Here is a 14,486-nt window from a genome sequence, read left to right as displayed (position 1 = left end):
TTTCTACATCTCACTATAGTGAGGTCCACAGGTTTGTTACATTGAGATTTTCACAGAAGTGTGCTTCCAAGGGTGAGAAGTGGGATAATCCTTTAAATATGGATATTCAAAACAAGGTGGGTTATATATCCTTTGTTTCCCCGATTAAATTACCATATCAGAAAGATGGTTTCTGCAGAAAAATTAAATAGGCTGAAGACCAATGTGATGAATTGATGGCCACATGACATGACCTTTTAACTTCTTTCAACACAGGGCTTCATCGAACTTGCCCAATACACTGGCAGTGCTTCTAAAGATATCTGAAAGATGAAAGAGCACTCCTAGACTCCTGTGATAAGAGGACCAGTGTAGACAGCTCAGAGTTGTTTTCCTCAAAAAAGCCCCGATCGCAAAAATGGCACTTTTTGCAGAAAAGCGTCTGTGCCAATCTAGACACTCTGTTCCGAAAATGCTTTTAACGGAAAACTTTTCCGTTAAAAGCATTTCCAGAAAATCATGCCAGTCTAGACGTAGCCATCCAGTACTGGGATGTGACTGGGACTCCCCTCAGAAAAGCTCTCCAGCAGAAAGCCCTGGCTGAGTCTTCCCATACTATAAAGATGAAGAAAACTGTCAGGAACTTTAGGTGGCAAGGCATTCCCAGCACATCCAAGTAGGCAGAAATACCCAATGTAACAGCTCTGTGGACCTTCATGTGATGAATAAATATTTTTGTTCCTTTAATGTCCCAAACACAAAAACTCTCAACAAAAACAGTGTCATTTTGGAAGGGTAATTAGAAGAAAGAGTAAATAATAAAAACCATCTATCCAGCTTTAAAAACTAATACATACATTTGATTTTTGACCTTGTTTCTAACCAAACAATGAAAATAATCATTATACAAAGTTGCTCTTTATTTTATCCAACTAGCAGAACTAGATCATCAGAAGCATCAGGTTTCTGAATTTAAATCAGTTTTGTAGCAACAACAAATAAAATAATTATTTTTGCTTTGCTGCTGTCATTCTAATTTATACTACTATATTTGTTAACCTTTTCAGAGTCTCACCAATACCATTTTAAAAGGAATTGAAGAAACTGTCTACCTGCCCTAAATTCTGTTGTTGTGGCAGTGGAGACTGACTTGTTTTGGAGTCAATGACTGTGCTATGATACAAGAGAGCAGGGCCTTTTCCACTTGCTTTCCTTCCAGATAAATATGCCAGATCGAATCTGTACCATCCTTCTGTCTAAGGGGTGTGTATGTGTGTGTGTGTGGGGGGGGGGGGGGGGCAGGAAGGGGTAGAGAACAGTTGGAAAGATTATGAATTTATGTTTTGCCCCTTTTTTCGAATCTTCTTTCTAACTACACTTGAGCCAAATTCCTTTTTAGATATACAGGGGATTTTGTGTATTGAGAGTCTTATATTTATTGTTACCAATCTTTATCATCGGCAGTTTGTTCATTTGTCTGGTGAGGTGATTTTATCTGGTACGGTTCAAGACTGAAATTTTGAAAGTGCATTCCTCAATTTCTTTTGACACTAAAAATAATGGTTATATGAAGCATGACTATTGTGAGTATTAAAATCCCTAACTTATTTATTGCAGCTGACCTTCAAGAACCTGATGCATAAATCATCTGAAGTGTGTATTTCTGCTTCCTACTACAACAAAAGATACTTACTTGCATTTAAGTGGAAATTTGAAAGAAACATTGAAGTATTCCTCCTCCTCTTCCCCTCCCCCACCAAGATACTAGACTACAAATTGTCTTGGTTCCAAAAATTACAGAAAAGAAAATATATTTTGAAATAGGCTTTTTCCTGACACAAAATAGAGTTTGCTTTGGGGAAATGAACTGTTAGATTTGTTTTTAGAACAAAACATTTTACTATTTTCTTTTTTAGTATACAAGAATACTTTAACTCAATTACTGTCCTTCTAATAATTTCAGCTATAAAAATAGCAGTTTTCCTACCACAATTAAAAAGATATTATTAGCTAAACTCAAAAAGTCTGCACAAACTCTATCAATTCATTGTTACTATTTCTATAGACTGTATGAATTTCACTTACCCAACGATTATGAAATGCAGCCAACTTATTTGTATCCATAAAATGTGTTGAGTACTCATATACAGAAAAATTTTGCTGTTAACGATCCCACATGCATTTTCATTAATGAAAGCTTCTATAGTGGCAACAGAATAAACTTTGGGCTGAACTGAATAGCTGTACTGATCTTGTTGAAGTGTTTCAGAAAAAACATCTTTTGGATCTATGGAATTCTAAATGGTCTTCAAGAAACTGTACATTGTATAACATAGTATTTTCTAAGCTAAATGAAATGCACCTTTAGGTAAAATCATTAATATCTTGCCAGCCTCAGCTAACCTTTGAGCTGGGTGGAAAGTGGGCAAAGTACACTGTCACTTTGCCACATTACACTGTCAATGAATCAATGATGTATCAACCATTACATCACACCAAACCAGTTATTACAACAAATTAAAAAGACATTCAAAGCAAGCAACCCATTGTTTGGTTGAAGACATTTTCTCAATCTAATGAAAATATTCATGTCAATTAAGACAGAAAACAAATTTTGACAGTGCTTTGTGAAACTCTGTACCCAAAATAATTTTTTTCCTGCTCATCGAATTAATGTTTGAAGAGTTACATGATTAAATCAATAAATTAAATTAAATGATAGACCTAACAGAAGTGATCAGAGAGAGGGAGAAGATCATTTAATATTCACCCTGTTGGGCTCATAAGTGGCAGGGGCACTATCGGTAGAAAGAAGTTGCAACTTAGCATTTTAAACCATCTGATCCGTGTATGTATCCAATGAAATGGACAGTTTATGCACAAATAAATCTGGGCTCTAAGGGTGTGTCTCGACCACATCCCTCTTTCAACAGAAGGATGTAAATTAGACACTTCGAAATTGCAAGTGAAGCTGGGATTTGAATTTCCTGTGCTTCATTTGCATAATTGCATCATGGCGCTCTTTCGAAAAAGCGCTATTTTGAAATTAAAACCAGTGTCTAGACACGGTTCTTTCAGAAATAGAAGCCTTTTTTGAAAGATCCTGTAAACCACATATTTTGCAAATACAGACTAACATGGCTACCTACCTACCCCTCTGATATATTTTAAACCAGATACTAATTTTCAAAATGAATTTCTCTGTTGGTAAGAGTAGAGGAAAATAATTTGTATGTTATGTTTTCCTGGGCAAAAACTGACAAATCCACACCTTATAAGCATGAAAGAGTCCATCATGTTATTCCCATGCTTTCAAAATATTAAATGTTCCTTCTTCAAAGCAATGAGCAAATAAACCATTAATGGTAGAACAAAACCTCTCAGAAAACAAGACACACACAATATTCTTATACAGAGTCAAAGGTCTCCCACTGAATCTACACACAAATCAAGTTTTACTCCATGCATAATGTGGACAATCTGCACAAATTAAATGGAAACTCTCCCTCGTCCAAGCAGTACACGTGCATTATGTAATTGAACTAAGCTGATGGATAAAACTCCAGTTCATTCTTTCTTATCTGAACAGAAAGGGCCGCAACCAGAACTTTCCAATAGTCTGACTGTGAAGTATTAAGACACCTCACTCATCCTTTCACACATTCCAAGGCACTAGAGATATAATAGTAGAGTCGATTAATGGATAAGCTAAAGCTTATAGGTTAATGGTATAGACCAGTGTTTCTTAAATTTTTTAAGACTGAGGAACACCAAACAATTTTTTTAAAAATCTGGAACACCATGGGTTGGGGGCGGGGGAAGAAGGGATGAGGGTCGGGGGGGGGGGGGGGGGTAGGGGAGAGCCATCCCTTTTAAGGATGGCCATTTTGAACTCTGTTCTCTGCAGCACACCTCCAACTCCCTCGGAGCACACTTTAAGAAACACTAGTATAGACTACATGCATTTCTCCCCCCTACTCCCTCTGCCAGTAAATTTTTTAGCAGGCTGTGCAGCAGCATGGCTCAGTCACAACTTGCATACGGTCCGGGACCTACCTCTGCTGCGACTCCACATTTAAAGAGTACTGGGAGCCAGGTGGGCAGGCAGACCTGCTCAGTTCCAGCTTGCACTGGGTTTGGGAGCTCAGACCCTGTTCCGGACAGGAGCTGCTGCCACCCTATGCTGATGCCTCTGTAAGAACATAAGAACGACCATACTGGATCAGACCAAAGGTCCATCCAGACCAATATCCTATCTTCTGATAGTGGCCAATGCCACATGCCCCAGAGGGAGTGAACACAACAGGTATGATTACCTGTCATCTATTTCCAGACAAACAGAGGCTATGGACACCATTCCTACCCACCCTGGCTAATAGCCATTGATGGACCTAACTTCCATGAATTTATCTAGTTCTTTTTTGACCCATGTTAAAGTCCTGGTCTTCACAAAATCGTCTGGCAAGGAGTTGCAGAGGTGGACTGTGTGCTGAATGAAGAAAACCTTCCTTTTGTTTGTTTTGAACCTGCTACCTATGGCTGTGTCCAGACTCAGGGTTTTTTTTCGAAAAAAGTAGCCTTTTTTCGAAAAAACTTCTCCTGCTTCTAGACTACAGCCGCGTTCTTTCGAAATTAAAATGAAAGAACGCGGCTTTTCTTTCGACGGCGGTAAACCTCATTGCACGAGGAAGAACGCCTTTTTCGACGGAGATCCATTGAAAATAAGTGAGTGTGGACACGGGGAGGACATTTTTTCAAAAATAATAGCCTCCAGGAAGAAGCCCTGGTGGACAATCTGGGGCACGCCTTGCATGTCTCTGGTTCCTGTCTGCAGCCATTTGTTAAAGGAACAGGCACCCTCACAGCCACTTGTGGCAGCAAAGCAGCCAGAGCACATGGCTGGTTAAGTGCAGCATGTCCCAGCCCCAAGACCCTCCTGGTCCTTCTAGAGACCCTTCTGGGGACCCAACCAGGGGCTCCAAACACCGGGCACCATCATGGTCTGGGCCAGAACTCAAGACCCTTCTCAAGCTCTGGGGAGAGCAGAAGGCCTTACAAGCCCTAAAAAGCATGCGGCGAAATGCGGACATTTATGGCCGCATGGCACAGGCCCTGGCCCAGAAAGGACACTACCCCCACACTCAGGACCAGCTGCACTCCAAAGTTAAGGAGCTGTGCCAAGGATATGTGAAGGCCAGGGAGGATAGCTCCCGTTCTGGGGCAGCCCCCAACTCCTGCCCCTATTATACTGAGCTGGACCACATCCTGGGTGGTGGTGAAGCATGCACACCATGGCGTCTCGTGCAGTGAGGCTTGGCGGACCCTGTGGTGGACACGCCAGAGCAGGACCCGGAGCAGTCTGGAAACGGGGACATGGTGCCAGAGGAGGACAGTAAGGAGACCGTGACCATCACCCTGGAGCCAGTCACACAGACCCCAGAGGCCTCCCAGGTGTCATCTGACACCGGAGATGAAGCAGCAGGTGAGTGCAGTGAGGTTGTGTAACACCCCGGGGGGGGGGGGGGGTAGGTGGGTGCACAGTGGTTGATGCACAAGGGAAACCTGTAATGCTCAGGCTGATGCCCAGGTCACACACGGTGTTACCTTCAGAAATGTCTGATTCCCCGTCTCAAGGAGAGGACATGCCCTTTTGGACAGCTGTTGCACACATGACTGATTGTGATAGAAATGTAGCCGTGTTACTCTGATCTGAGGAAGTGGGTCTGGCCCACGAAAGCTCATCCCCTAATAAACCATCCTGTTAGTATTTTAAGTGCTACAGAGTCCAGTTTTTTATGATTGATTGTGTCTTCCTCTTTTCCTCCACAGCCGGACCAGCCGTGCAAGAGGGCCGCAGCACCCCAGCCCCACCTCCATCTCGGGGACATGGGAGCCGCAGACACAGGCGTGTGTATGTGGACATCCTGACGCAGCATGTGGAGGCCGTGCAGGAGCTCAACACCATCCTGTGAGAGAGGGCGGAGGCAGAGGATCGGTGGCATGACCGGCTGATGGAGGAGCTGGTCCAGCAGCGCACGTCCCTGTGTGCCAGTCTCAGGGAGGTCTGCGGCTTGCCTGCTCCTGTGCCTGGTCCTGCTCCTCCAGCACCCCATGACTCTGCCCCACCAACCCCCCTTCCACAACAGCATCCCTTTCCCCCCTTGGACCTCCCTCTCCCGCAGCCCCCCCAGTTCCCCAGCCCCTCTCTCCCCCTGGCCTTCCTCTCCCCCAGGCCTCCCAGTCCCAAGAGCACCTAACCGCTGTTATCCAGCCAACCGACAGGCGCACCACCCGATCCTGTGGCCATGGTGGACCCCGAACACAAGGGCCAAGCAGGAAACTGAGATCAGGCAAGCACCGTGCAACCTGATCCCCTTCACCCCTCCAGGTGTCAAGTCCCCTTCCCCCCTCCAGGTTTCAAGCACCCCCATCACCCCAGTTAAATGACAAGGAATGTGTTAAACAAAATGTTTATTGTACATAGCTTGGCATAAAAGTATATTTTCTACATCAAAAATGAACAAAAGCTTTTTTATGTTTGCAACAGTTATACTATTTTCCAGTGAGTGATATTTAAAAAAATAAAACAGAACTTATTCTTTTGAGACAAACCCTGGTGTTTATTATTTCTCCAAACAGGGTCAGGAGATGGGTTGTGGAGGAAAGCTTCTATTGGGCCAGGGCCCAGTCCCCAGGCAGAAGCCCCTCAGTAGAGTCAGTGGCCTCCAATTGAGAATTGCTCCCGTAGGGCCTCCCGTATGCAAACAGCAGACCGGTGAGCCTGGCGGATAGCAGCTGTCCGGGGCTGGGCAAAGTGCCTCTCCTGACCATCAGCACCTGTACCCCACCCTGGTAGGAAGGCCTCCCCTTTCCTCTCCACCAGGTTATGGAGAACGCAACACGCGGCCACCACCTCAGGGATGTTGCGCTCCCCCATGTCTAGCCGTGTGAGCAAGCACCGGAATCTCCCTTTTAAACGTCTGAACGCACATTCCACCTGGTTGTGATCCCGGTTAAGGTGAACATTAAACTGCTCCTTGCTCGCATCCAGGTGGCCGATGTAGGGCTTCATCTGCCACGGCATCAGGGGGTAGGCGGCATCAGCCACTATGCACACCGGCATGTGCACATCCCCAACCACAAAGTCGTGATGAGGGAAAAATGTTCCTGCCTGAAGCCTCCGGTAGAGGTACGAGTTCCTGAAGATGTGGGCATCATGAGCCCGCCCAGACCACCCAACACAAATGTCAGAAAACTGGCCAAGATGGTCGACCAGGGCCTGGAGGACCATAGAAAAGTAGCCCTTTCTGTTAATGAATTGGGCTGCTCGATGGGGCGATGCATGGATTGGAATGTGTGTCCCATCGAGCGCTCTTCCACAATTTGGGAAGCCAAGGGCAGCAAAGCCGGCCATGACACTGTCCAGATCTGCTAGACAGACGAGCCTGTTCAGCAGCTCCGAATTGATGGCCCTCACCACCTGCAGAAAGAGACAGACAACAAATGTTAGAAGGGTGCCTTATCTCTTAGGAGGAGAACCCACCACCCACCTTCCATCTCAAACACCCTGGGAATCCCTTCCTCAGAACTCCCCCCCCAACAATTCAGGGTGAGTGGAGGAGCTCCCTCACACTCACACTCCACTTTGCCCTTCCTGACAGTCTCCCTTCCCCCCACCCCAAACTGTGACTGTCCCCAGAAAATGACATACCTCCATCAGGATGGATCCAACAGTAGACCTGCCCACTCCAAATTGGTGTCCCACGGAGCGGTAGCTGTCAGGGGTTGCCAGCTTCCAGAGGGCAATGGCGACCCTCTTTTCCATGGGGATAGCGGGCCGCAGGTGGGTGTCTTGCCGTTGCAGAGCAGGGGCGAGCCAGGTACACAGCTCCTGGAAAGTGGTCTTCCGCATCCGGAAGTTGCGTAGCCAGTCTTGGTCATCCCAGAGCTCCATAACGAGCCGGTCCCACCAGTCAGAGCTGGTGTCAAGCCTCCAAAAACGCCTGTCCACAAAGAAGTTTGGAGGCAAGGGCAGGGGGGCTGCATGATGGACGATCCCTTCGTACCTCTGGTCTGGGTCCAGATGGGGAAGTAGCCTCATGACTGTGTCATGCAGATGCAGCAACACTTGCAGTATCATGGCGTGGGGCCATCGCCTGCCCAGGGGCAGCTTTGGCTCCATGCCAAAAAAACGGGTCTAAAACAGAAAAACCTCCAAACAAAAAACCTGCTGGGGTGTCCCAGGAAGCTGAGCACTCCAAACCAGCACTGCAATGCCTTGCTTACCTCCTAGAGGGACAGCAAAGGCAGCTGCAGAAGCAGAGCAACGGGTGTTCAGGGGCGTCCCTTTAACCACGCATCTCTGCAAAGGGCAGGCAGCAGCACCCGGAAGGAAATGCTGCCCCTATGCCCTGGCAGAAGTTGTTCTGGGTGGCTTTTAATTTCGAAAGAGCATCCAGTAGTCAGGACGCTCTTTTTCAAAAAAGCGGATCAATTTTCCGATCCGCGTATTGTAGTCTAGACACGCTTTTTCAAAAGAAGCTTTTTCGAAAGATACTTTCAAAAAAGCCTCTTTCGAAAGAGGCTTGCAGTCTAGACATAGCCTATTAGTTTAATTTTGGTGACCCCAAGTTCTTATATTATAGGAACAAGTAAATAACTTTTCCTTATTCACTTTTTCCAGACCAGTCATGATTTTATAGACCTCTATCATAGTCTCCTCTTTTCTAAGCTGAAAATCCAAGTCTTTTTAATCTTTGAATGGGACCCATTCCAAACCCCTAATCATTTTTGTTGCCCTTCTCTGAACCTGTTCTAATTCCAATACATCTTTTTTGCCTCTGATAGAGGCAGCAGCGCAGGATGGCAGGGGGCTCCCTGGGAGTGGGGCTGGAGTACACTGCCTGCCAGCCTCTCCCCGGGAACAACAGAATAGTCGACTGACTGGTAAGAATTCATGGAGTTAATCGACTACTCAATGAACCGATATATTTAACATCCCTACAGGGCACCTGCTTAATTATTTCCTCCTGTTAATGTTGTGTATGTGCAGGTGCTCCTCCATGCACTGACTATGCCTTAAGTCCCCTTACAGAGCCAATCTGCCTCTCCTTAGAACCCGCTTCTTCCACAAGGCCAATAAAAATTCATTTAAATACTTGGCTTTAAGGATTTAATCCGGTATGTTAAACCTGTATTATAAATTCTCCTGAAGTTCTGTTTCCAAAAATAGAAAAAAAACCCTCTACAAACCTCAAGATTCCCACAAAACTAATCTACACACAAAAACCCAAATGTTTTTATTGGCATAGATCTAATCCTGTTCTTCCACCTCCCGCACATTAATTTCCCCATGGGGCTTCAAAGAACTTCTACAGCGGGAAAACAAAGAGTGTTCTGCCAGTTTATGTAAATCAAAGAAGAGCAGGATAATGGGATGACTCAGAAGACTAATGGCAGGATATAGAAAATGTTACCTTCTGACTGTTGTGTAAGCAGTCATGGGATAAGAGGAAAGAGCTTCTCATGGATCAGTAACTAGTTAAAACATGAGCAACGGTACAAATAAAGAGTCAGTTTTCACAGTGTAGAGTGTTAAATAGCAGAAGTCCCCCAAAGATCAGTACCAAACAGTGCTTTTCAACATATTCATAAATGATGTAGAAAAGGGCAACAGTGAGGTAGCAGAGTTTGCAGATAAGATAAAATTACTTACAAGGCAATCTCACAAAACTGTGTGACTGGGGGCCTCAAAATGGCAGATGAAATGCAATGTTTATGAATACAAAGTAAAACAACCCCAAATATACATAGAAACTGATGGGGTCTGAATGCTATTACTGTACAGAAAAGAGATCTTGGAGTCATTGTGGACAGCCCTCTGAGAAGATCTGCTCAATGTACAGTGATAGTACAAAAGGCTATCAATGTCAAGAAGCATTAGGGAAGAGATGGATAATAAGTCAGAAAATCCATGTTATAAATCCATGGCATGCCCATACCTAGAATAACGCATGCAGTTCTGGTTGCTCCCTCTCAAAAAAGTTTAGAATTACAAAAAGTACGAAGGAGTATAACAAAAATTAGGTGTATGGAACAGTTTCCATATGAGAGGAGATTAAAAAAAAGACAGGGACTGTTCCACATGTAAAAACACAATTAAGGAGAGATATGAGGACATCTAAAAAATAATAAATGACATGGAAAAAAGTGAATAAGGAAGTGGTTTTTTTACCCCTTCACACTAGGGATGTCAACAATGTAGTCCACTACATGATTAACTGATAAGCCTTGACTTACTGGTTAATTTTATCAACTACATGCACTCTGATAGAGAGGCAGCAGTCCGGAGGGTGCGGGGGGCAGGCTGGAGATGATATATTCAGGGAGCTGGCTTTTGGCTCTCTGCGGGTGCTATGGACAGTCTGATCACCTCCCTTGCTGCCTCCTATAGAGGCAGTGAGGGGGGACAGGCAGGAGCCAGTGCTGGGGGGAGATCTGGTTTAAAAGACAGCTCCCCAGTGCCACCTGCCCCCTCCCTGCACTGCTGCCTCTATCAGAGACAGCAGCACAGGAGTGGGGGCTGCTGTGAAGCAACCTCTGTACACGATGGCCCGCTCCCCCCTCCCCGCAGCAGCCTCTGTCCACATGGAACTCAGACCCTTGCAGACAGGGGCTACTTGCCGGACCAGCCTCTGTCCATGGGGAGCTCTGACCCCTGCGGACAGGGATTACTGCCACCCCACCCTGCTGCCTCTGTATCAGAGGCAACAGTGGAGGGAACTGGTTTGGGTGGACAGCTGGTGGCAGGGGGCTCCTTGAGAGTGCCACCCCTGGGGACTATCAAATAATCATGTAACCGGTAAGATTTCATGAGGTTACATGACTATTCAATTACACTATATCTAACATCCCTACTTCACACAACAGAAGAAACATAAATCACCTAATGAAATTAAGCAGCTGGTTTAAATCAAACCTAAGGAAATTCTTCTTCACATATTACACAGACTGTGCCCCCCGCCCCCCATGCTTTATGAAATGGACTTAAGGACACAAATATGCATAACTCAAAGATGCTTGGGACAAACTGCCTTCTGTAACCTATCTTAATGTCTTAATCCGCTGGATCTGTATAATCTTATTTTGGTGAATGTATCATTCTTGCGCATAAAGTTATATATACAGAGTATGGAATGCTTTATGGTTTTAAATGTGCAAATGAAAGCCATCAAGGGTTTTACCCTCAATGTCTAGATGACCTGTAGACAGCCTTCTTTTGTCCTTTAAGTCTTAGCAGTGATTGGTCCTAGGAAGTCATGTGACACGCCTCTTCCCTCCCCCCCCCCCCCCCCCCCGCCAACTGGTAGGGTCTGACCAGCTGCAATTTTCCATGTAAGGATGGAATATAGAAACACAATTCCCACCTAAATGTAAGGATGGAATGTAGAAACATAATTCCCACCCAAGAGAATTACTAAAGACCCCAGGGAAAAGGAGGTATGAAGGCTTAGCTAGAATAAGAAAAGTTTTAGGGTGAGTCTGTAGTAACTTTGTACTGAGGTTTTAATGTTAGAATTAGCTACACGTTTTCTGTTATTTTAAATTTGTAATCTACTTTCTGTCTGTTCTTGCTTACAACCACTTAAATCCTACTGCTTGTACTTAATAAAATCTCTTTTTACTAATCAAGACCCATGTAAATAATTGTTACCGGGGGAGGGGGGGGGAGAGCAATGAGTGTGTACATAATCCTTTCATTGTTAAAGGGGCTTATCTAAATAATTCATTTGGGGTCTGATCCCATTTGTGGAGTGGTATCCCAGGAAGATGGTCCCAAAACTCCATCTTCCTTGGACCTGAAGAGTTTCAGTGTCTGTATTGCTTCTCGGGGCGGGCGGGGGGGGGGAGGGGGGGAGAAGGGAGGGAAGAAGGTGATCTCAGCTCTGTGCCTTGGCTGGGGGAGACCAGCTGGTCTGGCCCAGCAGGACAGGGAAATGAGAGGTCCCAGAGAGCAAGAAGGCAAGTATCAGTGGCTTTGTCAGCACTCTGGGAAGCACCCCTAGGAGTCTTCTGTGACCGCACCCCAACACACAGACAACCCACGAAACTCAACACCAGGGGATGTCATGAAAGCCAAAAGTATAGCTGGGTTCAAAAAACAATAAGACCATGAACTCTGAATATCCATAAATCTCAGATTGCCAGATGCTGGGACTGAATGAAGGGATGCATCACTTGATAGTTGTCCTGTTCTGTTCATTCCCTTTGAATAATCTGGCATTAGTCACTGTCAAAAGATAGGATACTGTACTAAATGGATTGGTCATTGACCCAGTATGGCCACAATTATATGTTTTTATGTTTAAATTCTGCTAAATTAAATAGTAACCAAATTGTCATTGTCTGAAGATTACTCAATGGTCTGCATGGAATTAACTGGTGTGTTCCAGTTTAGTTTGTAGTGAACAAAGCACCATATCCAGAATGCTTCTTGACAGTGTACACAAACAAAGCTTAAAGGCTGAGTGGATGAAAAGGGACATGGGAGTACCTCCTACCGCTACAGGAAGCTACCTCAGATTTGCATTGAGGAAGTCACAGGAACTGAAAGGATAATTTTGTGTTAACCACTGCCCACAGGAAGCCTGTTCCATGCACACCAGATTTCATTTTCTAAGGCCATCAATCCTAGAGTCATCACAAGCGCTAGAGTAATTTTTTAAGTCATGTTGCTAAATTAATTTACTAGTTTGCTCAGGTTTTTTTTGTTTTAGAGACTATGAAATACACGCTTATATCATTTTCAGAAAACACACTCTTGATCATAGTTATCATCCACAGAGACATGATGAAAAATGGTATTCAGCCCAATAATGTTAATTTAATAAGAACCATTAACAGAGGCTGAAAATGGAAGGGGACTGCTTCCTATTCACAAAAAAGGTTGTAACGCAACAGATACTAAGTACCATAAATCATGTCATGACAAGTTTGGTATTCTTTCTAATGCAGCTAAGACTCAGTAATTGAATAGTGTGTGAAGAGGAAATATTGGAGGGAGAATTCCAGCACCTGGATGATGAGAGTAGTTCAAAATAGCTGTGAAGGAATATTCTGAGCATTGAGTATATTCTGAAAAGATATAATTTATTCTTTATCAGAGGAAGGACTAAGATCCTAAAGAGGTGACTAGAGCAATCAATAAATCCAAAGCATGATCTATGCACGTTAGAATTGGCTTGCAAAAGGGCAGTCTCTCTTCAATATGTTATTAATGCTGCAATTAGAAGAGCTGCCCCAAAAGAGACAAACATCACATTTGTTACCACGTTTGTATGCATCCACAACTTCGCAAAATGTTATGAAAAACTTGAGACAGTGTAACTTCCAAGACACTTAGTAGCAGCTGATGAAATTATTCAATGCACAGTATAAATCTAAAGCTTACGAACATTTTAAAGGAATTTAAATTGTTCTAAGGGATCCAAAAAGTCCCAGAAATACTCCTTTATTTCAGAAATTCAGACCCTACCACTTGTATCCTCATAACTCAAGTAACTGGAAAGAAGAGCTATCCAATCCCAGAGTTGCTAGTTTAAATCTAGCCCAGATCAAAAGAGTATGTGTAAAAGCATATTTTATCTTCAAAAATTATTTGACTGAAAATAAACTATATCACTCTCAGAGAACAATGGAGCCACATTTTACAGTCCCCTTCACAATCATCAGCACACAAAACACAGTCTGCACAATTTTAGGATGTGTCTGCATTAGTCCTATTATTTCCCAATGCTGCTGCTACCTGTTCAAGTCTACCAGTGGTCTCTCTGTAATAAACAAGGCCAAAAAGGCTGCAGGCATTTTAACATCTGTGTGCAGGACAAACCTAGATATTAGATGTGCAGCAGTGCCTAAAGGGTCCTGGTCTACAGCTGGATCTCTCTAGGCTAGATATGATACAAACACAGCAAAAAGATGATGGCTCCAGAGCTTACAATCTAACAAAAGACAAACAGGAGGAGACAAGGAAACAATGATTAAATTGGATCTTCCACTGTTGCTGCTACAGGGAGGCACAACAATGGGAAATGTCAGGGTGATGGTGGGGAGTAAGTATAAATAAAGGTAAAGTGTTCAGTACAGATAGGATTTTTAAAAAAATCATTATTAGCAGAAAGCATGACAAACTACCCTTCTATAGCATGACTTTAGCATAGTTCTTAACATAACTTTTTTATTAGTGTGAGAAATAAATGCAAACTGTATTAAAGTTAGGGATGTTAAAATGCATTTGTTTTGGGAAATGCTGAACGACTGAAAATTTCAGCAGTTACACATTTACATGCGCAGGCATGGGGGGGGGGGGGGGGGGGAGGGGAAGGTGGCTCCCCGGGAAGCTAGCGCAGGCTCCTCACACATACCAGCTCCCACCTGTTCGCCCTTCTCCTGTGCTGCTCCCTCTATCAGTTCTGTCCATCTTCTCCCAGGGTCAGGGTCAGAACCCC

At 44.3% G+C, this 14,486-nt stretch overlaps 1 protein-coding gene across 6 annotated transcripts in view; it reads right to left on the bottom strand.

Moving 5' to 3' along the window:
* Window positions 1-14,486, bottom strand: part of SCHIP1 (schwannomin interacting protein 1) — a 122,599-nt gene that overhangs the window by 95,791 nt on the left and 12,322 nt on the right. Inside the window, exon 1 of one of the 6 annotated variants that reach the window (XM_075937800.1) lies at window positions 2,065-2,373. The exons of 3 other annotated variants lie outside the window; for them this stretch is intronic. Coding sequence is in view for 1 of the 3 variants with exons in the window: in XM_006123447.3 (XP_006123509.1) it covers window positions 2,065-2,103 (39 nt within the window). In the remaining 2 variants the exon portion in view is untranslated. Of the gene's footprint in view, window positions 1-2,064; window positions 2,374-14,486 lie in introns of those variants that run through there. 2 more of the 6 variants (XM_006123447.3, XM_075937803.1) reach the window with 2 other exon arrangements.

Source organism: Pelodiscus sinensis, chromosome 10 (genome assembly GCF_049634645.1).
Source record: "Pelodiscus sinensis isolate JC-2024 chromosome 10, ASM4963464v1, whole genome shotgun sequence".
NCBI lineage: Eukaryota > Metazoa > Chordata > Testudines > Trionychidae > Pelodiscus > Pelodiscus sinensis.
Note: the sequence above shows the minus strand (reverse complement) of the source record. Positions and strands in the feature narration are given on the sequence as shown.